This window comes from Thalassophryne amazonica, chromosome 9 (assembly GCF_902500255.1).
Source record: "Thalassophryne amazonica chromosome 9, fThaAma1.1, whole genome shotgun sequence".
Taxonomy (NCBI): domain Eukaryota; kingdom Metazoa; phylum Chordata; class Actinopteri; order Batrachoidiformes; family Batrachoididae; genus Thalassophryne; species Thalassophryne amazonica.
This window is the reverse complement of record NC_047111.1, coordinates 52,382,688-52,407,067: the sequence shown is the minus strand read 5'-3', so window position 1 is coordinate 52,407,067 and position 24,380 is coordinate 52,382,688. Positions and strand designations below refer to the sequence as shown.

The window sequence follows — 24,380 nt, the reverse complement described above, 5'->3', positions numbered from 1 at the left end:
TAAAACCTCCACATTTCAGGCTCTGTTGATCCAGGACGTCGTGAGAGAACAGAGAAGTTTCAGAAGAAGTCGGTTTCAGCATTTTATCTGGATATTCCACTGTTAAAGGAGATTTTTTTAATGAAAGACGTGCGGGCGGATTGCAGCGTCGGCTCGCAGCCGCCGCAACGCTCCGTCACAGGAAAAACACCTCTGTTGGAAGCCTTGAGGACAAGTTGGAACATCTCCAGCTGATAAACAATTTCTCATATACTCACTCCACTGAAAGCCATCAAAAGCCAACTGGATTTTAACAAATGGTTATCAACACGGAGGTGTTTTTCCTGTGCCGCCGCGCCACGTCAGCTGCGTCCCGACGCGCGGACCCCGTCCGCACGTCTTTCATTAAAAAAATCTCCTTTAACAGTGGAATATCCGGATAAAATGCTGAAACCGACTTCTTCTGAAACGTCTCTGTTCTCCCACGACGTCCTGGATCAATAGAGCCTGAAATGTGGAGGTTTTAAGCTTGAAACAGGCTGATGACGCTGCCTGAGAGCGCTGCACGACGTCTCGCACCGTGGGAAGTCCTTAAAGCGACAGAATCACCTCAAAATCTCTCATCAGCTGTTAAAATTTTCACTGAAAACCAGCTTAATTTTTCGAACCATGTCCACTTCGATGTGTCTCACAGGTTTAGAAAAAATTTTGATCAAACAAAGCACCAGTCTCTCAGCAACTTCTCAGACAAAGGAATTCCGACGAGGGGCTGGACGACTCCTCCCACAAGGAGTGCTCACAGGCGAATGACGTCACCGACAGGCATGGAAAAACTCACGCATGCGCACGAGGGTTCAAGCATGTCTGACGTAAAAACATATGAATGAAATCCATATAGTTTTTGAAAAAAATAAAAAGGACCTATACTTTACGGACAGCCCTCGTATAGCAGACGAACACACTGATATTTGAGAAGTGAAATGAAGTTTTTAGTATTTACAGAAAGTGTGCAATAATTATTTAAACAAAATTGGGCAGGTGCATAAATTTGGGCACCCTTGTCATTTTATTGATTTTAATACATTTAGCATTAATTATTGGAACACAAAATTGGTTTGGTAAGCTCACTGACCCTTGACCTCTTTACACAGGTGAATCCAATCATGAGAAAGGGTATTTAAGGTGGCCATTTGCATGTTTCTCGTCGTTGCGTCTCTTCTAATGAGTGGCAACATGGGAGGCTCTAAACAACTCTCAAATGACCTGAAAACAAAGATTCTTCAACATCATGGTTTAGGGGAAGGACAAAAAAGCTATCTCTGAGATTTCAGCTGTCAGTTTCCACTGTGAGGAACATAGTGACGAAATGGAAGACCGCATGCACAGTACTAGTTAAGGCCCGAAGTGGCGGGCCAAGAAATATCTCAGATAAGCTGAAGCGAAGGATGGTGAGAACGGTCATAATTAACCCACAGACCTGCTCTAAAGACCTACAACATAATCTTGCTGCAGATAGTGTCTCTGTGCATCGTTCAACTATACAGCACACTTTGCACAAGGAGATGCTGTAATGCAGAGGAAGCCTTTTCTGCATACACACCACAAACAGAGTTGCTTGAGGTATGCTAAAGCACATTTGGCTAAGCCAGCTTCAATTAGGAATAAGGTGCTGTGGACTGATGAAACTAAAATTGAGTTATTTGGATACAACAAGGGGCGGTATGCATGGCTGAAAAAGAACACAGCATTCCAAGAAAAATGTTTGCTACCTACAGTAAAATTTGGAGGTGCTTCCATCATGCTGTGTGGCTGTGTGGCCAGTGCAGGTACTGGGAATCTTGTTAAAGCTGAGGGTCACATGGATTCTAGTCAATATCAGCAGATTCTTGAGAACAATGTTCATAAATCAGTGACAAAGTTGATGTTGTGCCGGGGATGTATCTTTCAACAAGACAACGACCCTAAATACTGCTCAAAATCTACTAAGGCATTCATGCAGAGGAACAAGAACAATGTTCGGGAATGGCCATCTCAGTCCCCAGACCTGTATATTATTGAAAATCTGTGGTGTGATTTTAAGCGGACTGTCCATGCTCGGAAACCAACAAACCTGACTGAACTGGAGATGTTTTGTAAAGAGGAATGGTCCAAAATACCTTCAACCAGAATCCAGACTCTCATTTAGAGGCTGTTATTTCTGCAAAAAGAGGATCTACTAAATATTGATATATTTTATTCTGTTGGGGTGCCCAAATTTATGTATCTGCCTTATTTTGTTTAAAGAATTATTGCACGCTTTCTGTAAATCCTATAAAATTCACTTCACTTCTCAAATATCATTGTGTTTTTCTGCTATATGATATATTTAACAGAAACTGCTGATCCAAACAACCAATGATTTATAAAGGAAGTCATGGAAATCATCAGGGGTGCCCAAACTTTTGCATACAACTGTATATTCAATTGAATACACCACAAAGACAAGATATTCAATGTTCAAACTGATAAACTGTATTGTTTTTGTGCAAATATTTGCTCATTTTGAAATACCTGCAACATGTTTCAAAAAAGCTGGGACAGTGGTATGTTTACCACTGTGTTACATCACTTTTCCTTCTAACAACACTCAATTAAGCGTTTGGGAACTGAGAACACTAATTGTTGAAGCTTTGTAGGTGGAATTTTTTCCCATTCTTGCTTGATGTGTGACTTCAGTTGTTCAACAGTCCGGGGTTTCCATTCGTATTTTGGACTTCATAATGTGCCACACATTTTCAACGGGCGACAGGTCTGGATTGCAGGCAGGCCAGTCTAGTACCCGCACTCTTTTACTACGAAGCTACGCTGTTGTAACACGTGCAGAATGTGGCTTGGCATTGTCTTGCTGAAATAAGCAGGGACATCCTGGAGAAAGACGTTGCTTGTATGGCAGCATGTGTTGCTCCAAAACCTGGATGTACCTTTCAGCATTGATGGTGCCATCACAGATGTGTAAGTTGCCCATGCCATGGGCACTAACACACCATCACAGATGCTAGCTTTTGAACTTTGCATTGGTAACAATCTGGATGGTCTTTTTCCTCTTTTGTCTAGAGGACACGACATCCATGATTTCCAAAAACAATTTAAAATGTGGACTCACCAGACCACAGCACACTTTTCCACTTTGCATCTGTCCATTTCAAATGAGCTCGGGCCCAGAGAAGGCGGCGGTGTTTCTGGATGTTATTGATGTATGGCTTTCACTTTGCATGGTAGAGTTTTAACTTGCACTTGTAGATGTAGCAACAAACTGTGTTAACTGACAATGGTTTTCTGAAGTGTTCCTGAGCCCAAGCAGTAAGATCCTTTACACAATGATGTCGGTTTTTAATGCAGTGCTGCCTGAGGGATCGAAGGTCATGGGCATTCAATGTGGTTTTCAGCCTTGCCACTTACGTGTAGAAAGTTATCCAAGTTCTCTGAATCTTCTGATTTTACTATGGACTGTAGATGATGGAATCCCTAAATTCCTTGCAATTGAATGTTGAGAAACATTGTTCTTAAACTGTTGGACTATTTTTTTCCACGCAGTTGTTCACAAAGTGGTGATTCTCGCCCCATCTTTGCTTGTGAACGGCTGAGCCTTTTAGGGATGCTCCTTTTATACCCAATCATGACACTGTTTCTAATTAACCTGTTCACCTGTGGAATGTTCCAAACAGGTGTTCTTTGAGAATTCATCAACTTTCCCAGTCTTTTGTTGCCCCTGTCCCACCTTTTTTGAAATGTGTTGCAGGCATCCATTTCAAAATGAGCAAATATTTCCACAAAAACAATAAAGTTTATCAGTTTGAACATTAAATATCTTGTCTTTGTGGTGTATTCAACTGAATATAGGTTGAAGAGGATTTGCAGATCATTGTATTCTGTTTTTATTTACATTTCACACAACGTCCCAACTTTATTGGAATTGGGGTTGTATACAATCAAGGATTGTCTGAAGAAACCTTGTATGAAAGACAACTAATTGCCGGTTTAGGCCACTGGTTAGCAATAACATCTCACATCTTCTGTAATGATGTAGACATTTCCATATACCTTTGTCTAGTGGCCTTGTAATGCCAAAAACCGCCCAGGCATCTCCCAGTCTCCAAGTCCAAGGACACAGACATGAAATTCACTCCCAAGACGAGTGAACATCTCCACAGGTTCAACACTTGCCACGACACTTCTGGTAGCCCAGTCCAGGAAGTCACTGAAAGCCTGGATCCAGTACAATCGCAAACCCAGACAGCCACATTCTTCATTCAGCTTCTCAAGTGCTTCCATCAGGGTATCCACTGATTTTGCAGATCACAATATTTTCCACGGACATTAGCACCAATGCCACTTCTTTTCACAACCTTCCCAAACACCCAGTCAATGCAAGCACTGAGCAGTGCATGAGCAGGAACACATCTCTGATGAGCACCAGTTTTCATCGGAAAAAAAAAAATCTGTGTACAGCACTCACAGTACCTCTGTATAGACAATGATGTCCAGCAAATCCTACAAATTTTCAAGATGTTGCAGAGAGCAGCTGGGTCAAACCTTCTGAAAATCATCACTGGCTGCATCGAAGCACTTCTCATATTCACATTTGCATTCAATGAGTACTCACAATAATGCATTTGGTGGTTGGCTTCGTGGGTGTGAAGCCACAGTGTACCACTGCACTATAATGTATACACATTGTGCACTGTGCCAGGCTATCTGTGCCAGCATGGTAAGGCGCCAGCTCTGTTGCTGAGTGTCAGTGGAAATGTGGGCGTCTCAACTGGAGTCTTACTAAATCTAAATTTGTATGTATTGCCAATAATAATAATAAAAAATATTAATTATGTATGTCATATGATACATAGATTTAACCCTTTAATGGCTTCATATTTTTCAACAGAGTGTAGTAGATATCACCCTTTTTGCTCTACCAAATGGCTGAGCAAAAAGGGTTAAAGTCAATGTTTTTAAAACGATTACCTGCATAAAGTTGCAGGTTGTCAGATTCTTAAGGCAGCCACCTGGCCGTCTGCAGTAGTTTCATTTTATTGCTCTCAAAAGGGAGACCATTTGGTTTGAGCCATACGGGATGAACTTCCTTTATCTAATGCATCAGTCTGCATTCACATGTAAATACAGACTTTTTAAATAGTAGTAATCTTTCAAACACTAATGTGGTTCCTCAAACACAGCCATAATCAAACTTTTAAAGAGAGGAGCATGCAAGTTAAAAATAACAATAAAAAATATGCGTGACAAAAAAATTTAAATAATAGATTACATGAGCATACTTTTTTTTTTGGATAATATCGAGCCAGATCTACAGAATGCCATAATTATAACATTTCTTTGTGAAAACTGTGAGTCCTAAAGAAAAGTGTATGCAATAACACATGTACTTCAAGTAAACAAGACTGTGCAAAAAAAAAAAAAAGAAGCAAAAATTCCATATAAACAACAATGATAAATTACAGAAAGATTGCAAATAATTAGACCTATGACAGGCAGCGTGTGTTTTCTTGCTGCTGCATGTCTCAGGTTGTGTGAAATATCCAGGTTGCATTCCATTATACTCCTCCGCCTACTTGCTTCCCTCTCTTTCTCCACTCAATCGCTATTTTCTGTGTAAACCAGAAACTGAAACCAGAGCTGCATGAGATGGGAATGAGTAAAGTGGGATGGATCTTGAGGAGAAGGTGCAGCAGGAGGAAAATAAAATTTGCAAGCAGCGTGGCAGCAGGAAGTGCGTAGGAGACATGAAGCGGGTGGAGGGTGGAGGAGGAGCTCACAAAGTTCATCTTAGGACGCTGTCCTCAAAACACCCTGCCACTGCTGCAAATGTTTTGCTTCTGAGGACATACAAATAAATGTGTGCTCACACAGGCAGACAGAAATGCATTCCTGCCCATTCATGACATGCAGACACCCACACAAACAGATAAATAGCAAGCGGAAAACAGTTTAAGAGTCACGAGACAGGAGACATACATTTGAAAAAGTCTATTTGGCAGATACTTTTTAAGTTTATGACTGCATGTGCAATAGGGCGGTCTGATTTGGTATGAAGCAGCTAAATTGTGAAATACTAGGCTCTGCTCTTTTCTTTCCTTCTGCACACAGATCAACACTGAATTTTTTTTTCTTCCAGTTGGCCTCACTATAGAGCCATTTCCTGGCTGCATGGCCAGAGGCACAAGGTAATTTCCTGTATTTCCTTCCCTTTCTGCTCAGCTTTTTTCTGAAATATGGATAAATAGAAAAAAAAAAGCAGTAGCTGCATCCTGCAACACAGGCCTGACCAGACGAGAGTGCTTTCATTGAGAGTGTGGTGACATGATGAGTCAAAAACCGGTCACGTCACTCATGGTGCCATCTTGGTGACATCTTGGTGCCAAAATAGCATTCGCTGTTATTCTGTCTGCATGGAAATCCAGCTATTTTATTTATTTATTCTCTGAAAATGCCAGGTTGTTGTGCATTTGGATGCACAAATAGACACAACAAGGGCTTCAAGATGTACATATTCCCTTTAAATCTACATTTGGGAAAATATGAGGTCTGTTAGAAAACTATTCGACCTTTTTATTTTTTTTTCAAAAACTATATGGCTTTGAATCATGTGCGCTTGCATCAGCCAAGGTTGAACCTTCGTGCGCATGCGTGAGTTTTTTCACGCCTGTCGGTTGCATCATTCACCTGTGAGCACGCTTTGAGTGAGCAGTGGGCCACCCCCCTCATCGGATTTTTATTGTGAGAAAAATGTCTGAACGATTTTGAGCTTTGCTGCATCAAATTTTTCCAGAAACTGTGAGAGACAGCCAGGTGGAAACCATTCGGAAGATTCCGATGGCTTTCAGGGACAATTCTATGGGGATCACACAGATTAAGGAGTGTTACAACCGGTTTAAAGACGGCACACAATGGCGGATGGCGCGCAGCGCTCCGAGCGGCGATCGACAGGCTGAAACGACCAGATCATTTCTAAACTGAACACTGTGTTGTTCGCTACGTTGTCTGACTACTACAGAAATGGCAGAAGAGGTGGACATACCACTTTTTCGACACATTCCACTGTTACAGGAGTTTTTGTCATGAAAAGACGTGCGGAGGAATTCGCGTGTCGGGACAGAGCCGCTAATGGCGCGGGACAAAAGCAACGCCGTGATGAAGCCTCACAGGACATGTTGTGGCATGTCCAGCTCGTCCACAATTTCTCGGATAGTCACACGACTGAAAAGCCACCGAAAGCCGTCTGAATCTTCCGAATGGTGCAAGAGCTGGGCATGTTACAACATGTCCTGTGAGTCCAACACAGAGGTGCTTTTGTCTCGCACCATTAGCGGCTCCGTGGCGAATTCCTCTGCTCCTCTTTCCATGACAAAAACTCCTGTAACAGTGGAATGTGCCAAAAAAGTGGTATGTCCACCTCTTCTGCCATTTCTGTATTAGTTAGACAATGTCCCGGATCAACACAGCGTTCAGTTTGGAAATGATCTGGTCGTTTTAGCCTGTCGATCACCACTCGGAGCGCAGCGTGCCCTCCGCCATTGTGCGCTGTCTTTAAACCGGTTGTAACACACCATAATCTGTATGATCCCCATAGAATCGTCCCTGAAAGCCGTCTGAATCTTACGAATGGTTTCCACCTGGCTGTCTCTCACAGTTTCTGGAAAAATTTGATGCAGCAAAGCTCCAAATCGCTCAGACATTTTCCTCACAATAAAAATCTGACGAGGGGGGTGGACCACTGCTCACTCAAAGCGTGCTCACAGGCGAATGACGCAACTGACAGGTGTGAAAAAACTCACGCATGCACACGAAGGTCCAAGCTTGGCTGATACAAGCGCACATGATTCAAATCCATATAGGTTTTGCAAAAAATACAAAGGTCAGATAGTTTTCTAACAGACCTCGTAAAGTCAGCCGTGTGGGATGGAAGCTGACATCATCATCAAAGCTTTGAGAGGTAAATTTATTTTTCAGTCCCATGTACAGTAAAACTTACCTAAACCGCCATCATATAAACCAGATATTCACAGTCACCGGACAAACAAAAGTCCCAAAGTTTTGTACGGATTTTGTAGAACGGATTTTTTTGCTCACATCAGATAAAATGTCCCGCCCGATCGCAATGTATTTCTATTAAAACCCCGAGCAGTCTGGACATGCACAGTAACAGAGGTACAAATTAAAGTTCAGCTCTGACACTCGTCGATTCGAGGAAAGTGGGACCAGAGTTATTTCTGTGATTACAAGTCCGACCATTTATTTTTTCACACTGTGCTCAGACTCGGACCTGCAGCCTGGACGTGCACCTGTTAAATCAGACACAAAAGGCTGTGATTTGACACTTTTCTGCTTACACTGCCTCGTCTGCCATCATATTATAATAGTTTTTGCAGTGCGCACGCTGATTACATATGGATCAGAAAAGTCTGCACATTTACAGCACAAAGTCAGTAAAATAGGAAATTGTACAGCTTATCTTTGATTTGGAGGTGATGATTGTAGAAAGAAAACCGTGTTGAGGGTCAAATTAGTGCAGAATAAATCATAATCCAGAGACAGAGAACTTTAAAATTGTCACGCAAGTCATTGCATGACACGAAATTACAACTGTGCTGTTGCATAAATCAGGCTTTAAATTTATTAAATAAGTCATCATAAATTGTAAATTTATGTAAATTTGAGAGTTTAACTATTTTTACATTTATTTTGATATCACCTGTACCTGGATGTGCTGCTGTATGTGGTTAAATTATTTAAAAAATGTTGAAAACATAAAAGGTTCATTCAGTAGTTCACTGTAGTTGGAACCAAAATGGCGTCATGTTCTGAGTTGACTTCACTCTCTCAATTAAGGCACTCTAGACCAGACTAGGCCAGAATAAAATACAATGAACTAGTTATTTTTGATAGCCCCATTCAAAGATCGCACATCTCTGCCAAGGCCTGAAGAAGCCTGATCTTGCCATGTTAAAAATAATATAACGCAATGCTAAAATACCCTCGGCCATATGAGCATTGTCTACTTTATAATTTGCAGTTGTTTAATTGGTATCTCAGTGGAAACTGTATTTCTAATCCAATTACGTTTTTTCTGCAAATCTGATTGGTTAATCGTGTGAGATTTCAGACTGTATAATATTGGATGTACAGTCGCAAAATATTCGACCATTTCACATTTCAGGTATTACTCCACATACTGACCACGCGTGCTGCTACACAGATAGCTCAGAGCGAGAGAAAGTCACATAGCGACGATACCGAAATGGGTGAATTTAAGATACCATACAAAAGTGTTGATGTGGATTCTGATACAGAATTACCGGTTCACATTTGATGGATTTTCACATTTGACAGATTACTCCGTGCCCTGACTACTGTTGGAGCTACGCTGCCTCGACGGTAAGCCTCGCCAACCGAATTACCTACAGAAAAATAAACCGTGGAAACGATGGAATTGGATTAGAATGGTAATAACCCCCTTGTGTCTGATGCGGACATTCATGCTGGATTACAGTCACAAATATCTATTTTACCGGCTCCGCTAATGTGTCGCCAGTAAAAAGCTGTTACAATTGTGGACATTCAGGACATTTGAATGTCTAATTGTCAGGCCAGTGGTGCCACCGTGTGGCCAAGGCCGGAGTTACGGGTGAGTCTCAATTCCATCCCTTCTGTCTCAGCTAAAAATGTAATCAATCAACTTCAATCAACTTTTTTCTTGTATAGCGCCAAATCACAACAAACAGTTGCCCCAAGGCGCTCCACATTGCAAGGCAAGGCCATACAATAATCCCATCTAAATTAATTTCTGATCACTCCACTATAACCATATCAGCTTTTGCTGATTCTGGTTCTGATGCAAATTTACTTTTGTCTTCGCTTGCCAGGTCCCTACACCTTAAGGTGTATAAGATCTTGCGCCCTGTGGTGGTACGTGCCGTAGATGGCCATGAATTAGGTCAAATCATCCATCGCACTCAGTCTGTTAAAATGGTTATTTCCGAGACTCATTCAGAATCCATACGTTTCCACGTCTTTAATAATATGACTCACCTGACTATTCTGGGGCATCCCTGGTTACAATGTCACAAGCCAATTTCGATTGGATGAAGGGTGAAATTATTTCCTAAATTATTTATTATTTCCTGATTGCACTAATGTGTGTTTGTCAAAATCTGAATGCACTTCACCAGGTTCGAATCAAGACCTCGTAGGGGTACCTACATGTTACCACGACCTCGCACCTGTATTCAGCAAAGCTAAAGCTAAATCTCTACCACCTCATCGTGAATATGACTGCACTATCAAGCTCTTCCCCGGTGCGAATCCACCTCTGGGAAAACTGTTTTCTCTTTTGGCTCCTGAACGCAGCCGTATGAATGTATACATCCAAGAGTCACTCTCAGCCAGTTTGATTAGACCATTCCACCATCGTCGTGACCCACAGGGTTCTTTTTTGTGGAAAAGAAGGATAAGTCTTTCAGCTCCTGCATAGATTACCATGGTTTAAGCAATATCACAGTTAAGAACCGTTATCCACTGCCACTTATCTCTTCCACTTTCGAGTTATTAGAAGGAGCCAAGACATTCACGAAACTCGACCTATGCAATGCTTATCGCTTAGTCCGGATAAAACAGGGTGATGAATGGAAGACTGCCTTTAATACGACCACAGGACATTACGAATACTTAGTCATGCCATTTGGACTCACGAACGCACTTGCGGGTGTGGGATGTGTTGCGGGAGTACCTGCATAAGTTCATTTTTGTTTACTTGGATGACATCTTAATCTATTCCCCCGATCTGGTGACTCACACCGGGCATGTGTGCACTGTTCTACAAACTCTACTACAAAATGACCGATTTGTAAAAGATGAGAAGTCAATCAATCAATCAATCAACATTTATTTATAAAGCGCTTTATAGCACCAACTGGTGTCCAAAGCACTTAACATTAAAAACAAAATTTCACAAAAATAAAACACATATACAATAAAATTTAAAACAGCACGTAAAAACAGAATGTCACCTCCCCACTAGGTGTTAAAAGCCAGTTTAAATAAATAAGTCATTAACTTAGATTTAAAAAGTACTAGGTCAGGAATAGTACGTAATTCAAGAGGTAGCTTGTTCCACAGTCTGGGGCCAGCTACCGCAAAACATGATCACCCCAGCATTTGTATCTTGACCTCTGAACATCTAAGTAAAGCTGGCCAGACACCCGTTATGTCCTACTGTAAGTGCGCAAAGTTAAAATTTCAAACAAGTAGGGAGGTGCAAGGCCATAAATAGCTTTAAAAACAAACACTAAAATCTTAAAATCAACTCTAAAATGAACTGGAAGCCAGTGGAGTGAGTACAGGACGGACGTAACATGCTCCCGTCTAAAAGTGTTTGTTAAAAGATGAGCAGCACCATTCTGCACGAATTGGAGACGTGCAATAGAAGACTGATTAATGCCAGAATAAAGTGCATTACAATAATCAAGTCTGGAGCTGATGAAAGCATGAATGGCCATCTCAAGATCACGTCTACTGAGGAAATGCTTTAATTTAGCCAAAAGACGAAGCTGGAAAAAACTTGCTTTGACAACAGAATTAATCTGTTTATCGAACCTCAAACAGCTGTCAAATATCACTCCTAAATTCTTGACAGCTGGTTTTACATACTAATTAGCCAGATCACCACAATTTGGTGTTACCACATATAGTATGCCAGGGCACTCAAACACCATGATCTCAGTTTTACCATCATTCAGGTAATGGAAATTTTGGGACAGCCACTGCTTTATATCGCGAATACAATTAAATAGTGATGACAAAGCATCACTCCAAATAGTCCTCATACGCAGATAGATTTGCAGATCATCCACATAACAGTGAAAGGACAGGTTGTGCTGGGTTATAATTGACCCCAATGGCAGAATGACCGTAAAGTGTGACCGACGGTGCCCTTCCTAGGTTTTGTTAACATGGAGGGGGAGATTAAGATGGATCCAGAAAAGATAGCGGCGGTGCAGGACTGGGCCATTCCCACTTCTCGTAAGGAAGTCCAAAGAATCCTGGGGTTTGCTAACTTTTATCGTAAATTCATACGCAGCTTCAGTAGTCGCAGCACCTCTGCATGAAGACACCTTGTCGCTCCATCTGTTCGTCTAGATGCTGGAGTGCAATGAGGCATTCAGAGTCCTAAAAAATTGCTTTACCGCGGCCCCCGTGATGCTCCTTCCTGACCCCACTCGTCAGTTCCTGGTCGAGGTCGATGCTTCCAATATCGGTGTAGGAGTGGTGATATCCTAGAGAAATCCTTCAGACAACAGGCTGCATCCGTGCGCCTTTTTGTCGAAGAAGCTGTTGGCAGCAGAGCATAATTATGGCATCGGTGACTGCAAACTGTTGGCAGTTAAAGTGGCCTTGGAAGAGTGGTGGCACTGGTTAGAGGGGGCACAAATTCCATTTCTTGTCTACACTGACCACAAAACTTAGCATACTTATGTACCGCTAAACGTCTCCATTCCCGCCAGGCCAGATGGGCTATCTTTTTCAGTCATTTTAATTTGTGCTTACTGTCCAAGCACCAAAAGCAGTAAGCCGGATGCGTTGTCTCATCTGGGGACCTGGTTGACGCGCCTGTTGATCCGAGGACCATACTACCTGCGTCATGCTTTGTGTCTGCATTAATTTGGGAAATTGACTCAATGGTCAGATCAGCATTGGGTGATACACCGGTTCCCGCCAGTTGTCTGCAGGGCAAACTTTTCGTTTCCAGGATTCTCAAGGGGAACATTATTCAGTGGAGCCATGACAGTCAGTTTCCGTGTCATCCAGGGATGAAAAAGACGGTTTTTGTCGTACAGCAATGATTTTGGTGGCTAGGGTCATGTAAAGATGTGACTGATTACGTTAATGGCTGCCAAATATGCGCCATGCATAAATCATCCAATCGCCCATATGCAGGCACTTTATTGCCACTTCCTGTTCCTACCCAGCCATGGTCACACATTTCATTGGACTTTGTAACCATTTTTCTGCCCTCTATAATTATAATTTATTATTAATTTATATAGCGCCAAATCACGACAAAGTCGCACCAAGGTGCTTCACATAATTCACAACAACACAAATTAATCTAAATTCAAAATTAAAAGAAAGAAAAGCACAGTTAAAAGATAAAACACAGTAGAATAAAAAGAAATTACAAAGCAAACACAAACAGATTAAAAAATTAATGATAAGACAGTCTAAAAAAGTGGGTCTTCAGTCTTGATTTAAAAATCTCCACCGTGTCAGACTGCCGAATAACAGCAGGTAGATCATTCCAAAGAGCCGGACCACGGTAGGAAAAGGCTCTATACCTCACAGACTTTTTGTTCATCCTCAGAACACACAGAAGCCCTGCGCCCTGCGAACGCAAAGGCCTCGCAGGTACGTAGGTCTTAACCAAGTCCGCCAAGTAGGAAGGCGCCAGTCCATGAACAATTTTATAAACTAACAATAAAACTTTAAAATCCAATCTGGCAGAAACCGGTAGCCAATGAAGGGATGCCAGAATGGGAATAATGTGGTCAAACCTTCTACTTTTGTGTCAAAATTCTGGCAGCAGCATTCTGCACCAACTGAAGTCCTCGAATGCTAGACTGCGGCAGACCAGAAAATAAAGCATTACAATAATCCAATCTAGAAGAGACAAATGCGTGAATCAGAGTCTCAGCATCAGCCATAGACAGGATGGGGCGAATCTTTGCTATATTTCTCAGATGAAAGAAAGCAGTCCTCGTAATGTCCCTAATGTGGAGGTCAAAGGACAACGTAGGATCAAAGATTACCCCAAGGTTCCTCACTTTGACAGTATGATGTATAACACATGAACCTAGGCTAAGCGCCAGCTGATCAAATTGGTGCCGATGTCTTGCTGGGCCAAGAACCATCATTTCAGTCTTATCAGAGTTCAAAAGTAGAAAGTTGCTAGACATCCAACTTCTCACTGCTGCAAGACAGTCCTGTAAAGATTTTATGTGGACAGGATTTCCAGCACCTATGGGCATATACAACTGAGTATCATCAGCATAACAATGAAAAGCAACCCCGAAACGCCGCAAAATGTTCCCAAGGGGTGCCATATACAGGGAAAAAAGCAAGGGACCCAGAACGGATCCCTGCGGAACCCCGAACTTCATGCCCTTAAAGTCAGAGGTAGTGTCATTGCACAAAACACAATGGGAACGACCAGACAGATAAGACGTCAGCCACACAAGAGCAGTTCCAGTAATCCCGAAACAGTTTTCTAGCCTATCAAGTAGAATATGATGATCAACTGTGTCAAACGCAGCACTGAGATCCAACAACACCAATGCTGTAGTAGTATCCGAGTCCATTGCTCGCAGAAGATCATTAACTACTTTAATAAGTGCTGTTTCTGTGGAGTGACATCTTCTAAAAGCAGACTGAAGTGGCTCAAAAAGGTCATTCTCAGTAAGATAGTCCACAAGCTGCCATGAAACCACCTTTTCCAGAATTTTAGAGCAGAATGATAGATTTGATATCGGCCTATAATTTTTCAATTCACCAGGATCAAGATTAGATTTCTTGAGTAGTGGTTTAACCACTGCAGATTTAAAACAATTTGGAACAGATCCAGAGTTTAAAGAAAGGTTAACAATTTCCAGCACAGTCGGCCCAAGAATGGGCCAAAGATCCTTAAACAATTTTGTTGGTATAGGATCAAATAAACAAGTTGTGCTTCTAGTAGACATCATGAGTTTCGTCAGCACACCTTGTGAGATACTGTTAAATTCCATGAATCTAGGTAGCACCTCAGTAGTAGTCCCCAGCTCAGTAGCTGGATACAATGATTCAACCAAAGTATGCTGAGATGTGCTCAACCTAATATCTTCTATTTTCTTTTCGAAATAGTCCAGAAAGTCCTGTGCTGAAAAAGGAGAACCAACAGGTGGCTGTCCATGAATAAGAAATGCCACCGTATCAAACAAGAACTTTGAGTTATGCTTGTTTTTGTTGATCAATTCAGAATAATATGCCTGCTTCGTAGCCAATAAAGCATGCTTATAATCTAAAATAGCTTCACGCCACGCAAGGTGAAACACCTCTAGTTTGGAACTACGCCATTTCCGTTCCAACCCTCTAGCCTTCTTCCTAAGGTCACGCAAATAACTATTGAACCAGGGTGTCTGTGCTTTGGGAAGGCGTGGCTTTAATAGAGGAGGCGCAATCTTATCAAGTGTGGTTTTTAGCACTAAATTCAGGCTATCTGCAAGACTATCTACTGACTGAAATTTCATCAAGCTTGAAGTTAGGATTTCAGGTAGTCTTGCTTCGAGTTCAGTCAAAGTTGAAGGTTTAATTTGTCGCCGCAATGATAGGCAAGGTTGTTGCTCCACTAAACGCGGCAGCATAATTGTAAACCTAACAAGCGAGTGGTCAGAGACCACTGATGCAAGAGGCAGGATGTCGATATTTGTGACAGCAAGGCCACGTGCAAGAACCAAATCCAGAGTATTACCACTGATATGCATTGAACCATGAACGAACTGCTGAAATCCTAATGCATCCATGATTTCCATAAATAATTTACCGAGGGGATCAGAGAGCTTATTTATATGAATGTTAAAGTCACCAATAATCAAAATGTTGTCTACACTAGTTGAAAGACTAGAGATGAATGTGCCAAATTCATCAAAAAAATCTGAATATGGGCCAGGAGGCCTGTAGACAGTGACAATATAACATAGCTGATTTCCAGTTTTATGTCCCTGACAGTACTTAGCATCATGGGCATAACGGAGAATCAGATGCTCAAATGAATTATATTTCTGACCCCCAACAATTACTAAAGTAAACCTGGATTTATAAATAAAAGCAACACCCCCGCCCTCTAAGGGTCATACAGTGGTTTTGGTGGTCATGGAAAGGTTGTCGAAAATGGTTCATTTTATTCCTTTGCCTAGACTTCCCTCCGCTAAACAGATGGCCGAAGTAATGCTTTTGCAGGTCTTTAACCTACACGGGTTCCCTCAAGATATTGTATCTGATGGGGGGCCAGAGTTTGTCTACAATTTTTGGAGGGAGTTCTGCTGTCTCCTCAGGGTCACCTCTAGCTTAACTTCAGGCTACCAGCCACAGGCCAATAGGCAAACTGAACGGCTCAATCAGGAGCTTGAAAAGGGTCTCTGGGTGCTTGCCTCTGAACATCCAGCTACATGGTCATCACAAATTCCCTGGACAGAATTAGCTCACAACAGTTTACCCTCAGCAACCTCCAGTTTCTCGCCTTTTCATGTTGTTTACGGTCATCAGCCTTCTTTATTTCCACCTATTAATCTCAACTCTTCTGTTCCCTCAGCTCTAGACTGAATTCTCCATTGCCAACAAACCTGGGAGCGGGCTAGAAGGGCTCTACTGTGTTCCACAGTGGCCTACAAAACCGCTGCTGACCGAAGGAGGTCCATCGCGCCTTCCTATGCTCCTGGACAGAAAGTCTGGCTCTCTACGCGCCACCTTTCCCTTAGAGGACTGCCCAAAAATGTGGCTTTCCAGGTTTGTTGGTCCCTTCCTGGTATCTAAAATCATTAACCCCGTCTCTGTTCATCTCCATCTCCCCAGATCCATGCGCATCCACCCTACATTTTATCAGTCAGTCAATCACATCAAACCAGTACATTCCAGTGCTGTATTATATCCCCCCACCCCCCTCCAAAAAAGAAAATGACTTTTCAGAAGTATGTATACCAAATTTGGTACTCATATCATCAACTGAACAATTCATACACTTATCTGCTGCACTACAGGAAGAGTTGGTTACGTGATATTTGAGAAGCAGTTTGACAACCACTGATTTAAAAGGTTCCCATGAGGAGGGATTGCTTTTTAGTTTTCATAAAGTGCTGAAATAAAGTATGTCTGGGCTATATGGGCAAGGGGTCCTTAGTTGTCAGATGATGTATATGTGGGCACATGTGGGAGTAGAACACCAACAAGTACACCACATGCCCAGTTTTCAGCAGGTGGCAGCCAAAATACATGAAAATTGAACCACGGTGTGCATAAATTTCCACCCAGTGGCTTCTGTAGGTGGCAGTCACATCAATGGTACTTGCACATATATTAAACAAAGGTGTGCTTCCAACTGATCTGTTGCATCAATGTTAATAATGAACAAATTAGTTCATCCTTATTATGTCTATTTTAAAATCTGTTGAGTTATAAAATGGCTGCATTTATTATTTTTCAGTGATTGTCTTCCCAGGCTCACCAGGATGGACTAACTCACTCACTGTCCAGCACCTACACTGTAACGCACACAGGGAGTTATTCAAATTAAGAGAAAGTCCACACCTTACACTGCCAAGCATGATGTTGTCATTGTTTTATCTGCAGGCTGCTATGTATTCATCATCAACATCTCCAAAACTGTCCATACAGCAACTAACAAACATGTGCCCCCCCCCCCCCCCCCCCCCACACACACACACACACATAGATGTCAGCATGGTGCTCCACTGCCTATCTTGTCCGAAGGACCTTAGTGATTTTTCTGTCTATCAAGAAACTGACCCTCTGGTCACAAGCTCCGTGCTTTAACCTCATATGAAATTTAAATGTTCCATATTGCACAAAGTCAGCTAAGAGACACATAACCTAAAATAACCCACAACAAAAGGCCTGTCAATATAAACAAAAGTACTCTTGTTGCTCTGACTACAAGAAAAATTAAGTCGTATCTACCAGTTTTGGAGGATTTGAAAGCCACATCAAAGACTGCTGTGGCTGTAAGGGAGTTTAGACATTGTGTCAAGACACCTGAGTATAACATTACTATTAGGTTGCCAGGAAAACAAAATAGAAATATTTGAGCAGGCTGACACTTACATTTTTGACCAGGCTCTTCCCCTTCAATGAAATTCAGAAGCCCGATAATATTGTGTCACTCACACACATCATGAACCAGGAGAACTGAAGGATAAAATCAAGTGACAACACTCGAGCTTGCATTTTGACCCAAATCAGGAAGTGGTGTTCCTTGACTGGCCGCTTGAGGCTGGCTCCAAAACAGAGCATATTCCCATAGAAGCCCATTTTAAAACGGCCAACTTTAGAGCAAAAATGAACATGTTTACAGCCTGGTACAAAAATTATTTTTTTTTTTTTGGTCTCTGTAGATAGTTTCCTCCTCCATGACAACTGTATGAGGGTATTTTTTTCCCCTTTCTTATTTGAAGATGTTTTAATTAATAAAATTCTGTATAACTGTGGGTGTGGTTGCTTTGAGTGCCAGCGACTGTGGCCATAGACTCCCCGGAACAGAAACGGAGCCACTTGCTTTTGTGTCTGTTTGGAGTCTTTTATTACAAACACCTGGAATAACAGAGCTTTTTGTGCGGTGAAACATCCTAACGGATAATCTAAGATGCAATAGTGCACCTCAGTGAAACTCTCATCTTATTTATTATTGTATGCTAATTGTGTTAGCACTTTTAGCAGCTGTCGGTAGGTCCACGATTACTGAGGAACTATGCGGTGGACAACTTTTACTGTCCACACCAAAGTAAACCGTTATGAGAATCACCACGCAGTGCCCAAAAATATGAATTCATTAACACTCAAACCAAGGTTAGCTATTAGCGTTGGACTCGAGTGGGGGTGGGGTGGGGGTGGGGGGTGCTAAGGCTTTTTTTGTCACACACTGACCCACCCAGATGCCACCCCTTTATGCATTAATGACTTAATCGGGAATCAGTACATGCAGGGCTCTCATTATGGCGGCACCCAGAAAAGGGGTCATTCGGCTGTTCCATGTGAGAAAACCAGTGGATGATGTCACACAGGCTCTGTCTGTATATATACAGTCTATGGGTAAAATAACAAAACTAGCCTACAGACAGACATTGTGCTAGCTGTTGTATAAATACAGGAAGGCAAAGTAAAAATCTCCTAAAATAATATTCCTTGGTGTTTTTCTGCCTTGAGCTCCACAGGGTCATCTTAAAAAGCCATTAATGAAAAATACTCACTGGCAGCTTTGATGAAGCTCCTCTGGTACTGGTATGTCATGAGAGGTGCAGGCAGCATCCTGGACACAGAGGAGACAGAAACGTCAGGAGGAAAGCTTGGAAAATGACACGTGTGGGGTTGGTTGCAGTAAGAAAATCACAAAATCTCAATAGTTGTGGAGCTGTAACTGCATGATCTTCATGTTTCTTTTTTCCACCACATCAACTCACACAGCTGGACATCAATTTAGCATGACAGACTGAGGGGTTTAAAGACTCCTGCTGGTTCTAATGATGCTGGACCTTAGATTCAAGTGATGTGAAGTTGTTGAATCTCTACTTGTGAAGGTAAACACGTATGTTAACCCTTGTATCGTCTTTACTTTTGGGACCCTCTGGTATTCCTTGGGTCAAATTGACTCAGGAAATATTTGGGGTTTTAAAAACTACTGATATAAAATTTTACTTCATACACTATTAACATATGTATTGTCTTTATCTCAATTTCAAACAAAAGAGATAACATATATGTTTGATTGCAATCAGTCTCTACTAGAACATAATTAACAATTGAAATGTGATTCGTTGTTTTTGTCATAACAGTTATTATGTTGAATGCAAACGCTCAATACATCAACTTGAACTTCAACAATCAATCACTTTTATCTTATAAAATGCAGATAAGCAACTGAGGCATAGTCCTTGCAACAGCGAGTGGTGTCGAACAGGTCTTGCTTGATTCCTTGCTGTCAAATCTGATGATCCTTCAGAATACATGGAAGCTCTTCAGAGACATTGTGGCTCTAAAAATCATTCTCCCTGCCCCAGCATCCCACAGACTTTCAGTGAACTCCCCTCTTGACCTGTATACACCAGCAAGAATGAGGATGCCAAAGTAGACATGCAGATGCATGAAGTCCATCTTCTTCCACTGCTCACCAAAAACACATCTCCCCTCAAGAATCATTTTCTGAACTGAGTCAAGAATCAGCAGCTCAAAGGATGACCTGATGTCCTGACCATGAGCCACTGCAAACTGCGTGGGCCCTGGTACCATCTGTTAGCAGATGAGTGGTGGGGGTAGGGGGGGAGCACTCTCACTGAGGATGAAGACCATTCAATCTGTCCATTCTTAAGGCCCCCTGACATGAGCATGACTTTTGATTCATGCACTTGCACGCCCGTCGTCGTGACGATCCCACCCGCTGTCTTCCCAGCTGGATGCCATTCTCTGTTCTACTGCCTGCCACATGCTCTGCTCTGGACGTTGTGTATATAAAATAATTACTTTGTGTCTGATTAATCATTTTCTCTGTAAATTGGCCATTGAAAACAGCTCTAATCGCTTCCTGAATCACAGAGGACCGCTTCAGCTTCAGCCATTCGCGCGCACCTAACAAGCTGTAGAAAGCATTTTGAGCCATCTAAAAAGGTAATTATTTGTCATATTTACATTGTCATGGCTCGGTAAAACAGTTGTGGTTTCTTTCCTTGTGCGCAGCTGTTAAAGTGCGTTTTTGACAGATTTAACATCTTGTTGTAATCCTTCAGACGAGCTGCGCTCTGATGGAATCCACTGATGTCACTACTTGCTCTGTTGACTTTTTTACTCGACTTGACGAGCTGTACATCGTGTTGGTGATTAGATCGTGCCACATAGTACAACATTTATGCGTGAAGGATTTTCGGAACATTTCAAAATTCGCTTTGTCAAATTGCACGCACCGGTGCCCCTCTTACGTTCAGTCTATACCAGTTAAAGACAAGTTTACTCTCCTGCATGACAAAGGTCGTGCAAGTGCGTGAATCAAAGTCATGCTCGTGTCAGGGGGCCTTTAGACAAATATATTATTTGGGACTCTTTCAGTGGCTGGCTCTTGGGCTGGTCTAAGGACCACCTGTGGTGCTCCTTGTCATGTATAGTGCGACTGAAGGCCATCTTCAAATTCACTTTCAGAATTGGAATACTCTGAATTGATATCTAAATTATCTTCTTCCACATCACTGCGTGCCTGACTCTACAAATACGAGCTCAAAAGCCCCCTGAGAGCTAAATGTTTTGGTCATACTGAAGGTGGAAGATTCTGTACTGTGATGTAGAGGTATTTATCTCTTTTGCCCAACACCCTTGATGTGCAAGTGCGAGGTACAGTGCGTGAAAATGTTTGATGTTGCAGGTGGACACATGACAGAGAGTAAAGAGTGTGGGAAAGTGAGCAAACAGCTTCTCCGTGCTTAGATTATAATAAGCAATGTGTGTTCAATTAATTTTTTTTATTTGTACATGTTTAACACAGCAAGTAAACTAAGACCCTTGGGGTTCAAGTAGTGAATATTGATGCTTGTACCATTTTTCTTCTTGTAAAAATCTGAAATGGGTCAAGTTGACCCAAATACCATACAAGGGTTAATGAATTTTTAAATGTATTTACCCGCATATCTTGAGCACAGAAGACTCAACTCAAACAGACCACCAATGTTGGTTTTCTTGCCATTGTCAATGATGCTTCAAATTCTTCATTTCTGTCCTATTAATTTCTCCAAAGAGAAAACATTCTTCTTCAAAGTAAAAGAAGCACATGGGTGCAGTAGGAAGCTGTCCATATAGCCTGACACATTCCCTCTTATAACCACCGCTGAGATGTTTTTACAAAAAACACTTATCCTGAAAACAATTTGTGAATAGCCATAGAATACAGATGTACCAGGAATGTGAAACAAAGGAAAGAAAGATGGAAGGCCTGAGGATAAAACAGGATGGATAGAGTACCCCACTAGATGAGTTATCAAGGTTACAATGGACAGTCATAATGTAATTCCAGGTTTAAAACATGAAGACAGTTGGTTGTTGAGTTTTCCCCACAGCTGCCATAAATAATTGACAGATTACTCACTAAGAAAAATACTCATCACTTGCAGGCCTATTTTACTAAGGATAGGGTTAGGGTCAGGTGACTGAAAACAAATAATGAAATTGTCACATAAAATATCCTGTACACATTGATGTACTACACCCAAAAACAAAGAAGGAAAAATAAAACATTAAAAGGCCTGTGAGAAATGAGAAGTGAAACAGCTGACGGCGGGGAAAGCTCCAGGGATCTGCTGTAATAGACCTGAGCTTTTCTCAGGCAGGTGGAGCTATTGGTCTCCTGGCACTGCAAAACAATCTTTCTTTCAATCTTGGAGACAGGTGTCATCCTTGTGTGAGCGGAGTAATATGGCTTCACAATCAAGAAGTCAACCAATGACCACATCTGAGCTCTGAGAGCTGCCACTGAAGCTCAAATATTGTCAATGCTTCTTTGCAGTCTATGCTGATTTTTGCTCAAAAACTGCGTGACTGTGCAAGAAGGAGAACAGTGAGGAAAGCCACCAAGACACCCAGACAACCCAGAAAAAGTTTTAGGCTTCTGTGGCTGTGATTGAAGAAATTGTGCACAGTGCAAATTCTGTGTTTTGTATCTCTAGTTATACAGCTTCATGATGAAGTGGTATAGACAAGGGTCTCCTTTCACTAAAACATCAAATCTAGGCTTGCATCTCAGATGTACCTTCTGGCAAATTGTTGGTGAATTTTCAGGTCTTCTTTTTAAGAAAATCCTCCTCTGCTCTACTTCATCATGAAGCTGTATAACTGGGGATATAAAATCCAAAACTTGCACTGTGCACAATTTCTCCAAACACAGCCACAGAAGCCTATAACTTCTTCTGGGTTGTCTAGGTGTCTTGGTGGCTTTGCTGACTCTTCTCCTTGCACAGTCACTCAGTTTTTGAGAACTGTCTACTCCACACAGATTTATCATAGAGTGCCATACTGTTTGTATTTCTTCATAACTGATGCAAATAAAGTCCAAGACATATTCAGTGACTTGGAAATGTTCATGTATCCATCCACTGACTCGTCTGAAGAAAACTGTCAATAAAACTGATTATTTACAGGTATTATACCAAAGGGGTCCATTAATTATGCAACCCATCATCTTGGCTTTTATATTTTTAATAAATATATATCAGGTTGTAGAGATTAACTTTCAGTTTGAGTTTAAGGAAGATAATTTTAGAAATGTTTATATTGAGAAGCCTGGTTTACTTTTTTGTATTTGAAATGCCATAAACAAATTAAAATATGTAAAATATCAAGGGGCTGAATACTTTTGCAAGCCACCGTATACATATAAAATGCCAATGATTCCTAATATTTTGATATTAAACCCTTATGACAAATACATCAGACAATGCTATCAGCGCACCCTCTGCTGGACAAACCATGTAATGACAGCATTTCCAACAACCAAAGTGCTTTTCTGCATTCTTAATAAAAGTGTTCATATTGACAAAATAATAATGGTACAGACATGCTGGTGAAAACGCTCATTGGGCAAGATTATCGGCCCACCGATATATCGGTTGGGCTCTAGCGGCGGCCCCTGTTGCTGTGTGAACTGAATAAGTTTTGCTATTGTGAATAGTGAAAAATGTCAGCAAATTGTAAAGTCTCAAAACAATGCATATATTGTTGTTATGGGGCATAATGCTATTTGTCTGTCCAAACTAAAATTCATGAGACTGTTAAATAACAAAAAAAAAATCATTTACCACAGTGTGATTAAAGTGGTAGCTACATTCTGCTGTAATTTCCCACGTCCTTGCTTGAAGATTTTAAATTTTGGGGTATTGCTGAGTTCACCGAAGTACCACAAATAGGAAATATTGTTAATGTGATCATTAATATGTTCCTTTCCCAACCCCAATTAAAATTTAACCTGAATCAAAGTGTTGATTATTCATCCTTGAGTGATCAGACAGGATTGTTTTCATGCTTCATGGCTGAAATGCATCATTTGGCCTCTGAGAACATGGTAAAATGAGATGGATTTGTGCATAATTGCTCTGGTTAATTACACTTGTTGCTTGCATTGAAAAGAACAGGGAAGTGTGCTGTGCTCTCCATTAGCCACAATTAGCAAAAAAAAAAACAAAAAAAAAACTTAATATGCATACATTTGCTTACTATGCAACATTTAATGAATTGTTGATGGAGAGAGAGAGAGAGAGAGAGAGAGAGAGAGAGAGAGAGAGAGAGAGAGAGAGAGAGAGAGATGTGACGTTTTGTCCATTATTAATGTAGCTTCTTAAGTGTGTTGCAAAGTCTGCCCACCACATACTTCTGTACAACTCAAACCACTGAATGAATTATCTGTATCTGTAAGGACCTGCAGGTCTTTATCTTATCTGTAATTCAAGCAGAAAGACCCACAGGTTGTTTCACAGAGAGAATAGACTGGATTCAAAATAGAGTGCGCTGTCAGTCACTTGAGAGAAGCACTTCCAGCGTATGTGTGTGTGTGTGTGTGTGTCTGGGGG

General features: G+C 41.5%; 1 protein-coding gene and 1 long non-coding RNA gene across 3 annotated transcripts in view; one reads left to right on the top strand and one right to left on the bottom strand.

The window, feature by feature from the left end:
* Positions 1 to 24,380, bottom strand: part of LOC117517120 (rho GTPase-activating protein 26-like) — a 397,059-nt gene that overhangs the window by 106,084 nt on the left and 266,595 nt on the right. For both annotated transcript variants that reach the window (XM_034178045.1, XM_034178046.1), the window contains exon 16: positions 19,035 to 19,093. In XM_034178045.1, coding sequence (XP_034033936.1) covers positions 19,035 to 19,093 — 59 coding nt within the window. The remainder of the gene's footprint in view (positions 1 to 19,034; positions 19,094 to 24,380) is intronic.
* On the top strand, positions 2,312 to 23,326 carry LOC117517123. The gene is made up of 3 exons (XR_004562657.1): positions 2,312 to 2,322; positions 10,886 to 10,887; positions 23,249 to 23,326. It is a non-coding gene; the product is annotated as an uncharacterized LOC117517123 (long non-coding RNA).